General features: G+C 47.4%; 1 protein-coding gene across 4 annotated transcripts in view; it reads left to right on the plus strand.

The window, feature by feature from the left end:
* Bicdl1 (BICD family like cargo adaptor 1) overlaps positions 1-18,274 on the plus strand; it is a 116,113-nt gene extending 97,839 nt beyond the window's left edge. Inside the window, exons 7-12 of one of the 4 annotated variants that reach the window (XR_607523.2) lie at positions 314-532; positions 1,505-1,648; positions 8,099-8,229; positions 13,974-14,094; positions 14,908-15,016; positions 16,820-17,019. Coding sequence is in view for 2 of the 4 variants with exons in the window: in XM_008840393.2 (XP_008838615.2) it covers positions 314-532; positions 1,505-1,648; positions 8,099-8,229; positions 13,974-14,094; positions 16,820-16,981 (777 nt within the window). In the remaining 2 variants the exon portion in view is untranslated. Of the gene's footprint in view, positions 1-313; positions 533-1,504; positions 1,649-8,098; positions 8,230-13,973; positions 14,095-14,907; positions 15,017-16,819 lie in introns of all 4 variants that reach the window. The other 3 variants (XR_003850761.1, XM_008840393.2, XM_008840403.2) reach the window with 3 other exon arrangements.
* Positions 18,275-19,175: the final 901 nt, after the last annotated feature.

The raw sequence follows: 19,175 nt of genomic DNA on the forward strand, positions 1-19,175 counted from the left end.
CTAAGTCCATCCAAAAAATAAGTATTCTTATTGTGTTCTATATTTTATTTTGAGGCAAGGCCTCACTGTGTAGCCCTGGTTGGCCTATAACTCGATATATGGTCTAGACTGGCCTTGAACTCAGAGATTCACTTGCTTCTATCTCCCAAGTGCTAGGATTAAAGGCATGTGCTACCATGCCAGGCAAGTATTATTCTTAAGACAAATGATTTTAAAAGACAAAGCCCTTGCTCCTAGAACCCAAGGTCTCAGGCATCTGTATTTTGGCTTTAAATCTAGAGCTTGTAATGATGTATAACACTTTGTGACACAGCTGAGACTGCAACTTTGGGAAGCCTATTGCCAGGTTCGCTATCTCTGCTCACACCTTCGAGGAAACGACAGTGCCGACTCAGCTGTATCCACAGACTCCTCCATGGACGAGTCCTCAGAAACCTCATCCGCCAAGGACGTGCCCGCTGGCAGTCTGCGCACTGCCCTTAATGAGCTCAAGAGGCTGATACAGAGCATTGTGGATGGCATGGAGCCCACGGTAAGGGCCAGCCACAGGACCCAGCCAGTGAGTGGTGGAAACCCAGTATAGACAATGCAATAAGCCCTGAGCAGGGGCTTACTACCAAAGTCCTAATCCCTCACTGGTTTGAGAATACTGAGTACTGGTGACTGACCAGACAGAGAAAGCAGGCTCCAAGATCACTTTCCTGCAAGTACCAGGGCAGAGTTCTTTCTCCATATAGTTATGGACAGACATTGGTGGCCTTGAGATGAAGAGCTTTGCTTAGAAACAGTTAATAGAGAAATCTGTATCTGGGTAAAACTTCAAGTTGTTCTTCTGTAATTGGTCGTGGTACTAGGATGGCTATGAGTAGGCAAACTGGAAAGACTATGGCTTCTTCCAAAGGAATCTTAGTGAGCACAGGATGTTGGGGAACAATGAATACCAGGGGCCTCTGAAAATTACAGATACAGCTTCCTGTGGAGGAGAGGGGTATTCCTCTCGTGTCCTGAATATACCAGCATTTCTACAGCTTCATGATGGATTTTTTTTTTTTTTTTGCTTGCTGCCTTCTCCCTTTTACATGCACAGCTCTCAAACAATTATTTCTCCTCCATTTCATCTTCCCATAGAGTAGTTAGGTCCTTTTAGCCAGGTTGGGTTGATTTGCAGAATGTATTGTAGTAAGAGGCCAGGTCATTGTGGGACAAGAAAGCTGTCAATGGTGTGTGCCATTCACAACATACACAGCTTCCTCTCTGAAAGCCTGAATGAACATTAACATCTAGCTATAGTTTACAGGTTGAAATTCAACACAGAAATTTTTCTCCCTAACCCCTTTTTTCCTCCCCTCCTTTGTCTCCCCCTCACCCTGATCCACTTCCATTCCCCATCATCTCTACTCTCTTGCCACTGCACCTGTCTCTTTTCCATCACTCTCCCGACTAACCATCTCTCACTCATCGCTCCCTTCCCTCCCCTACCTACTGGCTCACTTCTTGCTGTCAGGGCTCCCGGAGAATTGATGATGACTCTTTAGAAGAACAGATAAGACAGACCAGTGAGGACTCAAGAGCCCTGAGAGAGCTCATGGAGGGAGAGAGGGGTAAACTAAGGCAAAGCCTAGAAGAATTGCAGCAACTCCACAGTCAGGTGAGCACCCCCATCTTCACTGAGAATTTGCTTCTGTGAGATGTAGCTGTCCTCCACTATTACATCCTCGGGAGTGCAACCCAAAGTTGGGGTGAGCTAGATGTCTTCAAGAGAAGAAACCAGGCCTCATTCTACTCAAAGTGAGATTAGCAGGGACAAGAATAGCTGATCCTGTTTCCTGCAGTGACACATCTGCAGAGGCAGAAGTTGTACTGATTGGTGGATGGCAACAGCTGAAAGCCATATGGGGCTCCCAGGCCACTTTTGGATGTTTTTCTCAGCACCTCTGAGACCAGGAAGTTGTCAAGTCAAGGAACAGCTGATCTTTACAGGTGTCAGCTCCATTACCTCTTGTCCTAGTTTGTTCTTCATTGCTGTGACAAAATACTCTGACCAATACCAACTTGGGGAGGAAAGGGTTTATTTGTCTTACGTCTCCCAGGTCGCAGTTCATCAGGGAGCCCAAGGTAGGAACTCAGGGCAGGAACCTGGAGGCAGGAGCTGGAGCACAGGCCACGGAGAAACGCAGCTTACTCCCTTGGCCCCTGCTCAGCCTGCTTTCTTATGCAACACAGGCCCACCTGCCCAGGGGTGGCACCACCCACAGTGGGCTAGGCCCTCCCACATCACTCATCAAGAAGGTGCCCTTCAGATATGGCCACAGGCCAGTCCAATAGAGGCAATTCCCTGATTGAGGCTCCCTCAACCCAGGTGTGTCAAGTTGACACTAAAGCTCTCCAGCACACCTCTGTGAACCTGTTTTTTAGCTTTTGGGAATTTTCTGTTGTCCTCACTGGTCCTTTCTTGTTTGATCGTGACTCCATCTCTTGTGAACACTGATGGACATTGATAATCTGATGTGAAAAATGTTAAAGGATTTAAGAGAAGCCCCATCCAGAGAGAAGGTTTTGAGCTCTGTCCTGGGAGACACGTCCTTTGGACCATGGTATGTGTAGGCTGAGTCCTCTCTAGGGGTAGCTATCATATTCAAACCCTGCCCCACTCACCTGCCCTCTCATGGTCCACCACTACCTATGCTTTCTGCATGATATTTCTGTGGGCCTGAGTTGACACCCAGTTTTCACAGTGGTCAAGATTTCTTACGTTTAAGATACCTTTATTGGAAACTTCTGTCTCTTACTATACTCTTGAAATAATATGGGGAAGCCATCACCACTCTTCTTCCTGTGAAGGGTCAGAGAACAAGGACAGGTCAAAACTGTGGCTTGCTCCTGGCCAGACACTAGGGAATGGGCTGGGCAGCCCAAGGCATGTGCTTGCCTAAACTCTTAAGATTCTCAGGGAGTAATTCACACTTAGAAACAGATCATACAAACTGGAGGAATAAAATGCAAGAGACAGTTGGATCCAGAAGTTCTCTGGGAGATATGACTCAGTAGTAGAGTGCTGACTACCCATATTCAAAGCCTTTGGTTCAATCTCCAGCCCCACCAAAAGAAAAAAAAAAAAAAAAAAAAAAAAAAAAAAAAGGCATGAGAAGTAGAGAAGAAGCTCCAATTTAACCTAAGGAAATTGTGGCCACCAAGTGTTTAGATGTTCTTTGCCATGGTGGCACTTCCCTGTAATCCTAACACTTGGGAGGTGGAGGATTAGGAGTTCATAGACATCCTCAGCTACATAACGAGTTCATGACCAGCCCAGGCTCCATGAGACCCTGTCTCAGAAATTCAATGGGGGAAAAAAAGCATTCTTTAGAAAAAAAAATTATTTGTTTGAAGATGGAATCTCACTGTGTTGCTATACTAACCTTGAACTCTTGAATTCAAGTAATCCTCATGCCTTAGCCTCCCAAGTAACTGGGACTACAAGCATATGTCAGTGTTCCCAGCTTATTTAGTTTAAATAAGTGCTTGTTTATCAGCTCTTTGATAATTATTTTTTTTTTTATTTCGGGGGTTTTGCTTATGAGAAATTGATAAAACTGGAAATTCACTAGAGGGTATTTTCAGTTAGAAATATATCTTCAATGTAGGTTTCTCAGAGTTTGATATGGCACTGGTTAGATAACTAGTTAGAAGTTCATATGATAACTGGTGTAGACATGGTCCTGTGGGCTCCCTTTCAGAGAGTTCCTCAGACAGTGGGTTCCACCCATGTGTGGTCCACCGTTAGGGAATTGGGCTTCTCTGTAGGTCATCTTCCAGAATGCTCAAAGAAAAGACTTCTCAGCTACACTGTATTTACTAATGTGATACTGACATCCAAGGTAGAGATTAAGGTGCAGACTGAGTCCAGATGACTATAAAATACAAGCCAACACCAAGGGCATGATATTCTTCTGCATGGTTGGTTCACCATCTCCCACCTGCCCACTGCATGCCTGTCCCTAAGCTAAATCCAGAGAGCATACACTAGCTTTGTGGGGCTCTTGCATTTCAGGACCCCATAGTCTAGGAGGGTAGTCAGAACTATGGAGACAGCTAGGCCAGGGTCAAGCCTCATCCAGTGTATGATCCATTCTGTAAGCCCATTGCTTTCCCACCTTTCCCACTTGGAAATGTTCTCTCCTAGAAACTGGGACAGTGATCAAATGTGAGCCTACTGCATACCACACCCTCAGAAACTACCCAAACGTTTAAGGACATTTTTGGGTTTTTTGAGACAGGCTCTCCATAGCCCCAGCTGACCTACAACTTGTTATGTAGACTAGGGTGGCCACGATCTCAGAGAGGTCCACCTGCCTCTGTCTCACAAGTGCTGTGATTAAAGACATGTGCCACCATACCTGGCTCTACACAAACTTTTAAATAAAAGAGCCCAAGTTTGATTTAACTGAGGCAAGTCCTTAGCCAGAGATGTGAAGACTTGCCTAGCACCCAGTCACTCTGTGGTCCCAACATCTCCCTTGCTTCAGTGAATACAGAGCAGCTGCCAGCAAATGAAGTGGGTCTTCAGTGTTCATTGTAGGCACCTGTGAGGTCCCTCGGCTCCACTCAAGTTGGTATCCCAGGCAGTAGGAGTAGTAGGGCAGCCTTTCTGTGGATCCTTCATACCAAGTATTCCGGGGGCATGGATCAAACGAGCATGCTGGAGCATTCAGGGCTTCACTAATCAAGCATGACAGTTCCTTTGTAAATATTTGCTTTGCTCCCTCCATGCACCTGGCCACTGCCATTTCAGATTTAACTTTGTTCACAGCTAGCTTTGCTCATTCCTTACTGGCCCCTTTGCTTGTACTCCCTACTCCATCTGCCCTTACATGGTGGCAGTCTTCTGTAGACCTGAAATTTGGCACCCCTTGCTGATCATGGGCTGACTTCGGTATCAAGTCATAGGAGACATCAAGCCCCCAGCCACTGTGGGCTTCTGTGCTCTGCCACCAGCCTCCTTCCCTCTTACTCCATCTTACTGCCTTTGCATTAACAGAAGTGAAATGGGCAATAACAGGGTAGAGTGCATATTCCCCCATATGGCCCTCCAGCTAGTCCTCTGTCTAGAAGATCTTTTCCCACCTACTCACAGTTCCACCCTAGTCATTCTTCAATTTCAGAGCAGATTTTTCTCCCTCCTTGACCTTCTAGATGTCCTTCCTGGAGGAGTCTATGACTCCTCCTTCCGTGGTCACTGTACTTCCCTCTTACCTTCCAGCCAATTGAATCACAGACCCATGATGACCAGCAGAAGTTACCACCCACCTTTTTCTCCTGAAGCTCCTAGCACAGGCCTCACTTAGGCTAGACATTCAAATAATTATTGATGGAAAGAGCATAGGAAGCCCTAGCTATGTGGCTTTGTGGTGGTGTTGTGCTAGTTAATTGTAAAGTCTGTCTTAGCTGAGGACAGTGGATTTTGGGGTGGACACATCCTAAGTACATGTCTAGACAGCCAGATCATTCTCATGACAGCCATCAGATTAGATCCTACCACAACCACAGGCAGAGCCCTACACTGGGCCTTTCTTATCTTATTTGATCTTTGATCCTTGATATGAACTTGATGGAGGGGGATAATGACTTGATTTCTGTGGAAATCTGGGCTCTAGCTTCCTCAGGTTTTCTAAGCCAAAATGAAAATCTCTTCTGGAGTTTTCTTTGAAACATATTAGATGATGGGTGTTCCTGCCTAGCATTGTGCCCAGCGTGTGGTTTTTTTTACCTGTCTTTCCTTTCCTTAGCTGTCCCAAGGCCATACTGGGGCTCCTTTTATCTGAAGAAGTCTGTCTCTGTCACATCCTTTCTAGGTCTGGAGACTACAATCAGACTACAGAACCTACTAGTGCCTAGGTGAGGCTTAGCCTCTCCCCAGTCACCTCTGCCTTGGGGCTCAATGCTTATGCAAACCAGAGCCTTTGCAGATGTTCCAAACTGCTCTTCCCCAATGCTTGGGATCCTCAACTAAGCTATCCCCACCAGGAAAGCTATGGCTTTCATAGTAAGTGCAGAGCACCAGGCCCATGCCCTCACATTCCTTGTCAGGCTCTTAAGAATGCAAACTGCATTGCCCATTGTCTGCCATGGCAACAAATTTCCTATCTTCTCTCCTCATCACTGGATGTCTCTAAATTCCTTCAGAAAGGCTGCTGTTCTGACCTGGGAGCTTGATCTTCAGCCTAATTCTGGACTTTTGTTCAGTTTTGTTCTGTGTGAAAATGATTAGACCTGGGACTTGAAAAGCCAAAGAGCATGCTGAAAGACAACATCTTTCCCCTGGTGGGAGGGAGGCAGACCTGTATGAATGGATCCTCCCTTGGAAAAATATGAGTAGATGTGTAACACTTAACAAGAGGTGGGGTCGGCATCCCCATTTGATCTTACCAGCCTTTATTACTTAACATGTATACTGAAATCTCTGCTAGGCAGAGTTTCTGATTGCAAACAACAGAAATATGTTCTATGTAACTTACACAGAAAATGAATACATAAAATGAAGTCTAATAGCTTGTAGAATCAGCAGTGAGAAAAGCTAGTTAACTAAGGTCCCAAGCAGGAAGAAGGAGCCATTGGAAGCCAACAACAGAACTTGGGCACTGCCTGGTGAATAGTCTCTACCGACCTGTGGCTTTGCTGTTCTCCCTCCAGATCTGGAAGCTCAGGAAAGGGGGATGGGAGGGGGACTGGCAAGTGTGGGTCATATGCCTGTCCCCAGGCTGCTGAGGGAAGAAAATGCTTTCCCCATCTGGCTTCCCTAGTTGGAGGTGATACCCTTTCTCCCACTAAGACATACAACCAGGATTGTCTCCCAAAATAGGAAGAAGTTTGGAATGATTACTACTTCAAAATGTCAGTTGTTTAGTGCAGAAGGGTTTTAGGATTAAGCACCAGTTGCAGCCAGACTCTGAGATGTACAGGTGTAGACATGCTTCCTGCTGTCCCAGAGATTATGGTGTACATAGGGTCACTCTGCTGTGAGGTGGGGTGAACTGTGTTGCTGACGCAGCCACTAGATAGGAGCACTTCACTGCCAGATGATGACTCCCAGGTTGGGCATGAGGACTTAGTAGGCTGTAGTGCATGGACCACAGAAAGGTGATAGGATTGGAGTGAGAGACCATAGCAGTTGAAATTCTATATGGCTTTGATCTGTGGAGTTGAATGGGAAGAGCCAGGCTATACCAATGGTAGTTGGGGATGGAAGCAGGTTCCCAGGTTTTGGAAACATCGCAGTCCCTGCAGGTAGCTGTGTTCCATGTGAAAGATGGCCAGAAACAAAACTTGAGACCCTGCCTCCAAACATATGTTCCAGAGTCCTAGTCAATATGTGGTCTTTTTCATTTCTTCACTAGAGTGCCTCCTAGCCAAAGCAGTGGTGTGATGTCCTGAGTACAGGGCCTCTGGCCCATGGCTGCACATCCAGGTTCAGTTTCCCCTGTACCCCTAACCATTGGACTGGAGCCAGGCACATGGCGTTCTTTCTCAGGGGAGAAGGGCCCTGCCTTGTTGCCTTGGAATGGGATAATGGCAAGACACCACCAACCACCTACCTACTTCCCACACATGCCCCTGAGGGAAAAAAATTATTTTTAAAGATTTGTTTTTTAATTTTGTGTGTGTATGTGTGGTGGGTAGTTGGGTATGTGCACATGAGTGCTGGTGCCCTTGGAGGCCAGAGAGAGTGTTGGATCCCCTGGAGCTGGGGTTATGGGCAATTGTGAGCTGTCCAGTGTAGGTGCTAGGAATCAAACTTGAGTCCTGGAAGAACACACAATGCTCTTCACTGTTGAGTTTCATCTCTCTAGCTTCCCAAAATTTATTATGAATGTGCATCATGCAGGGAGTACACATGTCATAGCACATACATTGGAGGTCAGAGGACAACTTTACGGAGTCATTTTTCTCCTCTCACCTTTACTTGGGTCCCAGAGATTGAATTTAGGATTAAGCCAGGCTTGCATAGCAAGCACCTGTGCCTGCTGAGCCATCTTGCTGGCTGTGAGGAACCACCCAGGCCAGAAGCAGTGGTATTGCTGCATTCACTCTTCTTTGCTGTTAGGTGACGCTGCTGAGTGTGGAGATGACTGCACTGAAGGAGGAGAGGGACCAACTCAGAATGACATCTGAGGACAAGGAGCCAAAGGAGCAGCTTCAGAGGGCCATCAGGGACCGGGATGAGGCTATTGCAAAGTGAGTGGGGATGGCTTGCTACCTTGTATTTTTTTTATGTTTGGGGGGTGCATAATTGTGTCTCCTGTCTCCACACTCCATGGTGCTGAGATTACAGGCAATTGCCACACCCAGCTTCTTCCGTAGATGTTAGATCCAAACAGGTCCTCATGCTTGTGCAGCAAATGCTTTTACCCACAGCACCAGCTCTCACAGCCTCTACTTTTATTTCTTTTTAATAAATTTGAGGTGTATGCTTATTTAAAAAATTGTATCATTAGGGCTGGAGAGATGGCTCAGCGCTTAAGAACACTGGTTGTTCTTGCAGAAGACCCGGGTTTGAATCCCAGCACCCACATGGCAGCTAACAACTGTCCATAACTCCAGTCTCAGGGGCATTGCACATCACGGGTGCACTTACCTACATGCAGACAATACATGCATACACATAAAATAGTAAATGAAAAATTTTTTGAAAAGTTAAAAAGCTGGACGTAGTGGTGTACGCCTTTAATCCCAGCACTTGGGAAGCAGAGGCAGGTGGATCTTTTTGAGTTCAAGGCCAGCCTGGTCTACATAGTGAGTTCCAGGACAGCTGGGGCTACAAGGAGACCCTGTCTCAAAAAGACAAAAAAAAAAAAAAAAAAAGTTAAAAAAAATAGTTATATCATCCGGCACACACCTGTGTTCCAGCACTCAGGAGATAGGAGCAGAAGAAACTCTAGTTTAGACCAGTCTAGGCCACAGAATGAGTTTAGGGCCATCCTGGGCTACATAGCCAGACCCTGTCTCAGGCACACATCACGCGTGCACACACAAATTATACGAAAGAATACAAAGATGAAGGCTAGTTTTCCTGCTGCCCACTCTCCCTTGGTCCCCAGGTGAACATTGCCTATTGAAAGTTGAGTATGTGACCTTTTTCCGGTATGTAGGTTTATTTGTTGTGTAGGTGTTTCTTTAAACATCAGTGGGCTGCTATTCTGAATGTCTTGCTTTTACCTCCACTTAAGTCATATGTATCTACCTTTTTCTTATTTTTAGTTTAGATTTTTTAAACTTTTTTGTTGACATTTCAAGCATACACAAAAGAAACATAACAGGAACCCTATCTGCCCATCTTACCAGCTTCACCATGAATCATTATGTAGCCGGGAGTCCTTTCATCTGTAACCCCATCTGCTTTCTTCACCTCCCCACTGAATTGTATTATGTCACGAGATGAGTCACCTCATCCATGAACATTTGAGTGTACGTCTCTAACCAGAGGAAGACTCATCTTCAAAGTGCACAGCACAGCACAGTGGTCATACTGGAAAAACATGGTTGGTTGGTTGGTTGGTTGGTTGGTTGGTTGGTTGGTTGGTTGGTTGGTTGTTTGGTTGGATGGATTTTTTTGCTGTTCTGAGAAGTAAACCCAGGGTTTCATCTATACTAGGCAACTGTTCTGCCACTGAACTGTAAGCCCGCCCGGAAAGACAAGACAGTTTCTTAATAACATCTAGTATACAGTCAGTGTTATAATTCCCTCAGTTACGCCATATCTGTAATTTTATAATTGATTTAGACTCTGACTCCAAAGCCTACACATTCGACTTAACTGATAAGTTTTAAAAGTCTATATTTCCCATTTTTTCATACTGCATTTGTCTATTGAAAAATATGATCATTTGTCTTATACTTTTTTTACATTCTGGATTTGATTGCATACTATTTAACAATTAACTGTCCTGTATTTCCAATAAACCAGGTCATTTTCTCAAAATTTTTTTGTGTTTTCTTTAATAGAAAAGAAGTGCATAAGTGCATTCCCTTGTATTCAAAGCATTTGGAAATACAGAGACAAAAAGATGTTTTTACATAGTTTGTTGTATGTGTGTGTGTTTTGTTTGTTTGTTTGTTTGTTTGTTTTTTGGGTTTTTTGGGGTTTTTTTTTGGTGTTTTTGAGACAGAGTCTCCCTGTAGTCCTAGCTAGCCTGGAACTTGGTATGTAGACCAGGCTGGCCTCGAACTCATAGAGATCCGCCTGCCTCTGCCTCCCAAGAACTAGGATTAAAGGCATGCACCACCATGCCCAACCTGTTTTTTTGTTTTGTTTTGCTTTGCAGTTAAGGCTGGCCTCTAACTTAGAATTATTCTCTTGCCTCATCATCAAGTATTGGGATTATGGGTGTGCCACCCCCAGCTGATCCTGTACATTTTTTTATGGTGCCCTCAGTCCGCCTCTTCATAGAGGAGATAAAAATTGCAAAACATATATTTGTTCACAGGGGGACTTACAGCACGTAACTGAAACATCCCCACCCCACTCTGCTGTTTCCAGAGCACGCCCATCCTTTAGCACTCCCTCCCTGGCCCAGTAAGAAACAAAACTATTGAATCCCAATTCTATAGGGTTGGAGGCAGGCTTTTCAATGCTGCAGCAGACTCACTAGCTCCATCTTCAGGTGTGATCTGCTGGTCCTGACAGCTTTTCCCCTGGCTGCACAGCTGCTTGTCCTGAAGCTGAAATGAGCTGATTTCCAAGTAACATATTTTATGCCTTTAAACAGAAATGGTATGACACACATTTCACGTTATGACTTGAGAGTTCTTCATAGTCGCCCGACCTTCCCACTTAACACTTTCTACACACCTCTCTCCCTGTTCTCTTTCCTGATTTTCATCTTTACCTTAGAGTCTGCTTTTCTGTCTGGTCAGATCACATGTCAAGCTATCAATTTCTAGTTCATTTTCTGGAATTTAGTATAATATTCCTTGGAAGCATACACACCTGGCCATATGTTTGTCCCTGGGATTCCCAGCGCATTTAGTTAGTACGTACTTGAATAGCAGTGGGACAGAAGCCGGGCGTTTTCTTGGCACCAGATGCTCTTTAAGAATGATCTGGGGGCCTCCCCAGAACAATTCACTGGGTTTGGGGCTGCTACTTTGCCTAATGATTTTAATATGCATTCAAGGGTGAGCCTTTCTAAACCTCTCTTCACCGGGCTGCAGGAACTGTAAGGTGTTTCTTATGCAATAAAGGAATTCCAGGAAAGGTAGTAACAACTTTGACCTTATAGTTGAAAGACACTCCCTAAAAACAGAAGTTAGTCTGGAGCTAGCAGTCTGCCTTGCAAAAACAAATAAACAAAAATGACTCAGAGTGAGAGATGGCTCTGCTGTTAAGAGCACTGGTTGCTCCTTGCAGAGGACCTGGGTTTGGTTTCAAGCACCCATATGGCAGCTAACAACCACCTGTGGCTCATGTTTTCAGGAGATCCAACGTCTCCTGGCCTCTGTGGACACTGCACACACTTGGTGCTTTTACAGACATGGAGGCAAAAGACTCATACACATTAGATAAAAGCAAATTTAAAAAACTCAGGTACTAGAGGCTTCAGAATTATATAAGGAGTTCAGCCGGGCGTGGTGGTGCATGCCTTTAGTCCCAGTACTCAGGAGGCAGAGGCAGGCAGATCTCTGAGTTCAAGGCCAGCCTGGGACAACTACAGGGAGCCCCTGTCTCAGAAAGACCCCCCCCAAAAAAATATTATATAAGGAGTCCTTTTGGGTCTTGGAATTTTTTTTTTTTTTTTTTTTTTTTTTTTTTTGAGAAAGGATCTTCCTGTAGCCCCAGCTGGCCTGGAACTTACTGTGTAGATGAGGCCGGCTTGGAACTGGCTTTGAAGACTAGGCAGATAGATCTCTCAGCACCTGCCTCTGCGTCTGCTGAGGTTAAAGGCATATGCCACCTTTTTTAAAAATGAGATTAATGTATTGATCAGCTACTTCTGTGGCTGTGCCTTCCTGGTCTGGGGTTTCTTTTGAACGACACGTACAGAGATTGCTCTAGGAGAAAATGTTCGGGTCTCCCCCAACCCCGACCCCCCCCCCCCAACGGTCCGTTAGTCAGCAGATTCCTCTGGCTTCGCTGCTCATCGCGCCACCTGCTGCCAGATGCCTGAACCTCCTGAGGGTAGAGCTGGGGTGGGGGGGACCCGAGATTCCAGGGCTGCTGGGTAAACCGCGTCCATGACAACCAGTGCCACATGAGGATTTCTGCTCTTCCCTACTAGCCAATGGCAGCAAGCGTGACGGAAGCAACCTGCAGCATTTGAGCCCCGCGCCCATTGGACAGACTTAGTCCTATCCCTGCAGCCTGCAGCCGCAGTGGGTAGGGCCAAAACAGGCCCGGAGCTGCCTCTAGGGAAACTGGCGGGTGGATGCACCACTCCGGGGCGGGTGGGGTGTAGGGTAGGTAATTGCTGGGTAGAGGACATGCCAGGGAGGAAGTACTGGTCTGAGCGCTTTACAAATAAGACCCACCTACTCCTTCCTGCCTTGCTTTGGTTTGTGTTGCCAGGCTGGAGCCTCACAGCAGTGGCCTCAGCAGACCAGTTCTCTAGCTGTCTGTGGGGCTGGCACAGTAGTCACTGACTGTGTCTGAGAGAGATGCAGACCTTAGCTTTGCAACATCAAGTTCTTAGGGACGTGGTTGACTTGGCCAGAAATAAATGATGTACATTTGAGCAGCCAGTGCTGCCTTTGCAGAGGTGACCCAGTTAACTGCTCCCTCCTTTTATTCCACCCAGAACTGATCCTTTGCATTGAGCAACTGTAATGTAGGAAGACATATTGGGAAGGTGAGCAAAGTAATACCAGGGACACAGAATAGGAAATTACCAAAGCATGTGGGGAGAGACAGCCATCAGTGGAACCACCCAGACATAACCAGCTAGACTTCTGTATGTCCTTCAACACACAGGCAGTTTTTTATGTGTATGAGTGTATTGCCTGCATGTAGGTAAGTGTACCTGTGTTGTGCAATGCCAGCGGAGGTCAGAAGAGGCCATCAGATCCCCTGGAACTGGAGTTACAGATAGTTGTTAGCTGCCATGTGGGTGCTGGGATTCAAATCCAGGTCTTCTGGAAGAACAACCAGTGTTCTTAACTGCTGAGCCATCTCTCCAGCCCCACACAGGCAGTTTTTATATCACAGAACTCAATCTCTTCCCTGGTTCTTTTCTCCATTGAGCATAATATTAGTAAACTGTCAGTAAATACCCTCTGCAATGTTTTTACTGGTTCCCTTATGCACTGTATCTTTTTAATCAGTTCTGCAATTAATTGGATACTAGGATTAGCTAAGTTGTGTTAGTCACGACATCATGTGGCTCTCTTTGTATCTAGGAACAAGTCCTCTAAGGAGGGAATAGCTAACCAAAAACAGTCCCTCCCCAAAGCAGAAGGTCCCCACCCTGCAGTGTGTAGATGTGAGTAGCTCCTTTATGTGAGACCTTTGATTCTGAGTTCCAGTCCCCATTTAAGTGTTGGCCTCTTTTAACCACTTTTTCTGTGTGATTTGGAGATGACAGATAATCCCTTCACCTTCAGCTTAGTTAGGAAGTATGTTACACACCATAGTTCCAGTGACCCTGTTGTATTTGGGACATTTCCTTACCCTGTGGACTCCAGGTCTTCAATAAAGCAGCAGATGCTGGGGGCTGGAGAGATGGCTCAGCAGTTAACAACACTGACTGCTTTTGTAGAGGATCCGTGTCTGATTCCCAGCATCTATATGGCAGCTAACAACTGTCTGTAACTCCAGTTCCAGGGGATCTGACTCCCTCTTCTGACCTCTGCAGGCATTGCATGACACAGGTGCACTTAAATGCATGCGGGCAATACACTCATACACATAAAATAAAAATAATTTTTTTTTAAAGCAGATGTCTCTTGATGCAGGGTGTCCACTCTTACCCTGGCTCATCTGTTTGCAGGAAGAACGCTGTGGAGCTAGAACTCGCCAAATGCAAGATGGACATGATGTCTCTCAACAGCCAGCTGTTGGATGCCATTCAGCAAAAACTGAACCTCTCGCAGCAGCTTGAGGCTTGGCAGGTAAACAGGAGTGTAAAGCCCAGGTGGGGGAAGCTCTAGGAAGGATCTCTCAACTCAGCATCTATAAGACATTTGTGATGAGAGATCCCATGTGCCTTGGCGACTGAGAGCCTCTGTTTTCCACCTGCAGACATCCAGAACAGAGCCCCTGGGTTCCCATAATGCCTTAGAGTGCTCTTAAGATGAAAAGCCCAGGCAGCCACTCTCAGGGATGTAGTGACCTCCAGACTTGGAATGGACCCTGCCCTCCCCTCCCCTCCCTCCTCTGGTCATTCTGGTTTGTTTTAAACTAGACAGAGAGACAACTATTAACATTGAGAAGCTGGGAAGCCCCATGTGATTGAATGAAAACTCACAACTGGTCCAGCTCAGCAGCCCTGGGGCAGCTGCTGCCCTTCCCTTCTTAAAGGCCTGCAGCTTTCTTTTTCCAAAGAGCACTGGACTGGCACAGTCCCTGGAGAAAATGTATCAGTATGTCCATTTCTAGGACTATCATCTTCAGGGTCCCCCATGGCTTCCTACCGCCCTGGGATTGTGACTCATTGATAAGATAGAGGTGGTCTGATGTCAGGATGTAGATACAGTATTAATGTCTCACCAAGAAATTTCAGCCAGCCAAGTGGAAAGCCACCTGTGACTTGATTAGGTTGAGTCCCACAGTGATGAGCAAGGCAGCAGTGACCATTGCTCTAGGGCTCCTCTGGAGTCGTCCTGGCTCTGCTAACAGGTCACTGGCTCCCTGACTCCTACCAGCAACCAGCTGGCCAGAACCCTGGCTTACCAGCACTGTTCTCTCTTCTCTCCTGGCTACAGTTTGCTTCCTCAGGGCTTTTTACTATCTGGCTCCTTTGGTTTCTGATCTAGTGGCCTTTCTCAGTTCCTGTATCAACAGCTTTAGTTGTACACCCCTCCTGCCTTTGAGGTGAGATTGAGCCTTGTATCCTACCCACTGTTTCCCACTGCCATCTCCATCTTGCTTCTGTCACCGCCCCTCATGGCCCACTATGTTCTGTGTGCCAGAACCTGGCCTCATCTCTGTGCAGTGTGATGTCCCATCAAGCCCTGGCTTCCTTCCTTACATCATTGCCATGCCCAGCGAGCTGAGTAGCATGTGGCCCGGCACTAACAGGCTGACCCTGGTTTCTTGGTACCACCTTCTCATAAACGGATTGTTTTGCCTCAGGAATAACAATGGTGATCAGCATAGGTAGGTTGTGTGAAGCTGTGAAGATGCATTTCATGGAATTCCCTAGATGAGTTGGTTAAAGTATAAAATTCAATTTACAATGAATGTGCTAGAGAAAGCACACTTGGAAGAACTTGCTCAGAGGTCATTTTGACTTCTCTTAGGTATTGAACAACATATTTCATTGAGCATGTCCTAAGTACAGGGCAATGTGCCAAGGATTCTACACTGGGACCTTGGAAATGGGGGCCACGTGTTAGAAAAGATAACACAGGGTTATATCTGAAGGGCAAGTGGAAAATGTGGCTGGCAGAGAGGATAAAGATGAGGAGAAGGGAAAAAGCTAGAGAGGAAGCTGAGTGTGATGGAGGGGGAGGATGGGAGGAGAGAGGGGCAGAGGTGCGGGCTGTAAGCAATAGACAGTGTGGTTTGTACTCACCACTGCCTGTAATGGGTTAGAAAGGTCCTTTGGTTTCATTCTGAAACCTGCAAAGACATTCAGGTGACAACCACAAGTCAGAACTTGGAGACAGAGGTGATAGACAAGCTAGTTGGGAGGGGGGCCAGACTATCCAACTTCCTGCAGTCTTCTCTAGTGGCTGCTCAGAGCCATAGAGCCCATCTGTCCCCCCTGCAGGGAGCCCACCCCAACCTGGGCCTCATCTGTCATGTGCTTGGACTCAAGCAGTGAGTCTCTGTGAGTTTGGCCCAGTAAGGTTCATGGTCTTTTTGCCAGTACATCACAGAGCCACAACTGGATTAAAGGCTAAGAGACAAGCAGGTGGTGTTGCATTTACAACTGATGGTAATTAACTCAGAGCACCAGATACATCAAGACAGTGGTTGCAAACCATCTGTGGCAGAGTCTTACCCAGAAGCAAAATCCAGCAGTACAAAGGAACTGTGCTCAAAGCTTCTGTAAGACAGGGGCACACTTTCTAGGCAACCAGCATTTTAGAGGTATAAACATCCTTACTCCATAAAAAATAGTAATGGGACTGAGTTGATACAGGACAGCCCTTGAAGATGGCAATGCCCATACTTCGGCTGTATGGGAGCCTGGTCAGAGGGGTGAGGGCAAACCCAAGAATGGACTGCCCCTGGTGCATGAACATTAGTGGCTCAGCCTGGAAGGGGGAAAAATAGGGTACAGTCAGCCTCTTAGACCTGGCCATTGGACTAGAGAACTAGCAAGCTGAAGTTACCCTAGGCTAGCTGAAGATAGAATGGCAAACCAGACCATGGACAGTCTCATAGGGCAGGTCAGAGTTGGTATGGAGGCTGCCCTATTGAGGCCTGAAGGGACAGAGCATCAGGGGGGATGACACTGGCCCTGAGAAGACCAAGTGCTGTATGGCTCCTTTGTGCCCTGGCATGGTATTAACATTCACCGCTTTCTTGGGGCACCAACCCCAGTTGCAGCACTCACTCATCCCATCTCTCATCCTTACCTTATCCTTCTGACATTTGTCACCTCCCTGTCTAACCCTAGGGCCAGGCAAGAGCAGCCACTAATCCCTGTCCTCCCTCTCTCTGCAGGATGACATGCACAGGGTCATTGACAGGCAGCTGATGGACACACACCTGAAGGAACAGAGCCAGCCTGCTGCTGCCTTCTCCAGGGGTCAAGGTGCAGGGCGGGGGCATGAGCCCAACACCATAGATGGCAAGTGGCTCTTCTCCTTCTTCAGGAAAATTTAAGTTGGGAGGAGTTAGGCCATTGAGGATGGGGGACTAGAGGCAATTCAAAAGGCAGTACAATCATCTCCCTGCCGCCCCCAGCTGGGACTGGGCAGCTGCACTGCCTGTCCACCTACCCTGGGGCCCAGTTGGTCCCAGAAGCCCACTCCCTTTTGTCAGTGCAATGGAGACTGAGGTGGAGGCCTGACTTGGCCTCTGAAGGCTGCTCACCAACAAGGGACAGGCAGGAACCCTGTCCCCACTGCCCAGCCAAGCCTGAGCCTGGGCTTCCCCAAGATCCTGTTACAGAGCAGGGTTCAAGTCACCTCCTGCACAGGCCCTTGATGGGCTCTGCCAGCTGATCACAGCCCACCCTAAAGGCTCTGCTGCCTCCTTGGGTGTAGAAGATAGGGAATAGAGATGGAGGCCCTCCTGTGCATGCCTCAGGAGACCCAAGCCTCTACTCCTTCCCTGGCTACTGTCCCTGGAGTAAGGGGCAACCCAGCCCCTCACACACGTGCATGCACCTCTGCTGGAGCCCCTGTATGGCAGGAGGCACAGCCTGCAGCTGTGGGGCCTAAGAGCTGGGCTGTGCCCCAAGCTCTGTTGAGGCCATCCTGTACCCCAGGGAAGGTCTTGTCTTCTGGCTGCCACTACTTCTCAGCTTCTTCCAGTGCAGTCCTTACCCCTCTAGTGAGGCCTAGGCCAGGCAGTGTTCCCATTGGTCCTCTGTAGGCTTTAGCCAACCAGCCCTTTCCTCTTCATTGGGTAGGGCCAGGATGACACTTGTCTTCCACAGCCCCCTCCCACCTCAAATACAACTTCTTGGCCAAGCCGAGCAAGTACAGGCCACAGGATGGCCTCAGAGGGGCCTAATCAACCATCCTCACATTGAAGGCAGGGTGGGTGCCCCAGGGTGGATGAGGTGAGGCTGCTGGGAGCCTCCAGATACTGCCCACGAGGCCTACAAGGGACAAGGCCTGCAGCCTGCTTCTGCTCCTTCCACAGCAGCCCCCCCAACCTCTGCTGAGGCTCCCAACCCAGAGGCTAGGTGAGGTCAGCCCCCAGCTGCTTCCCACTGATCAGCCTCCTGCCCTCACCAGGGAAAAGCACAGCAGGGATGAGTGGAAAGAATGTACTTATAGGTATGTACATACCACAGTGCTGTAATTTTGTATGTAGCAATCATGTAAATACATGTATGGATTTTATAATATACATATATAAATCTATAAAGGCATATTTTTAGAAAAACAGCGCATCACTGCTTCTTTTGAAAATAGTCTAAATAAGAATAAAATGAATTTCTACAGAGCTTCTGCCTTGGTTCCTGGGTATGTGGAAGGTTGTGTGGTCCATATGTGCCTTACATGTCAAAGCCAGCACTGGCTGCTGCTGTTGGGGTAGCGCTAGGACCAGCGGCTAGGGAGTAGTGGATGGATGGATTGGGCTCACAAGGGGCCATTGTGGAGAGTGGCAACACCCTGCCCTGCACCCTCCTGTCCAGCCTGGACTCCCCACCAGGGTTGCCAGTGCCACTCCCTCAGGCCCTGCGGCTTGGCAGAAACTTCCAGGCAGAAACAACTTACTCCAGGCAGAGGCTTCCACTGTGTTTGTCCTTCCAACATGTGAAGAGTAAACACAGAGCTTCCCCTGGTATCTCCCCACAAGTGCTCAGCCTAGAGGGGAAACACCAACCCTGAACCATCCACTCAGAGATGAACTTGCCTTCCGAAAATGTCCCAGGGCCCTCCATGGGGACCTGTGCAAGACACAGGCTGAGAAGCAAGAGCTGGGCCCAAGAGTGGAAGAAGCCAAGCCCACCCAGAGCACAGCTGGAAGCAGCAAATGGACCCTGGAAGAAAATGTGGCAGCTTAAACCTTTATTTTTAGTATTTTTTTAAAAAAGCATAATTAGAAACTTTCAATACAGAAATAATCCTAGCAAACCATTTAAAAGTTTGTAGTTTGACAGGAGTTTCACATCCGGTCCACCAGGATACCAGTTTAGCCCTGAGTCCCCAACCCCAACCCTCCCACCCCACTCATGCATGTAACACTCAGTGGGACAAGCACACTGTTACCCAAATCACCCCAGTACCTGGGCCTCAACAGCCAGGTGCCAAAAGCCATGGAGGCATCTAACTTAGGCTGGGGCTGGATGTTCCCAAGATCACCCTCTTATTGCTTGAATTGGCAAGCACGCCTTGCTGGT

The sequence above is a fragment of the Nannospalax galili genome, unplaced genomic scaffold (genome assembly GCF_000622305.1).
Source record: "Nannospalax galili isolate Female #2095 unplaced genomic scaffold, S.galili_v1.0 scaffold911, whole genome shotgun sequence".
Classification (NCBI taxonomy): domain Eukaryota; kingdom Metazoa; phylum Chordata; class Mammalia; order Rodentia; family Spalacidae; genus Nannospalax; species Nannospalax galili.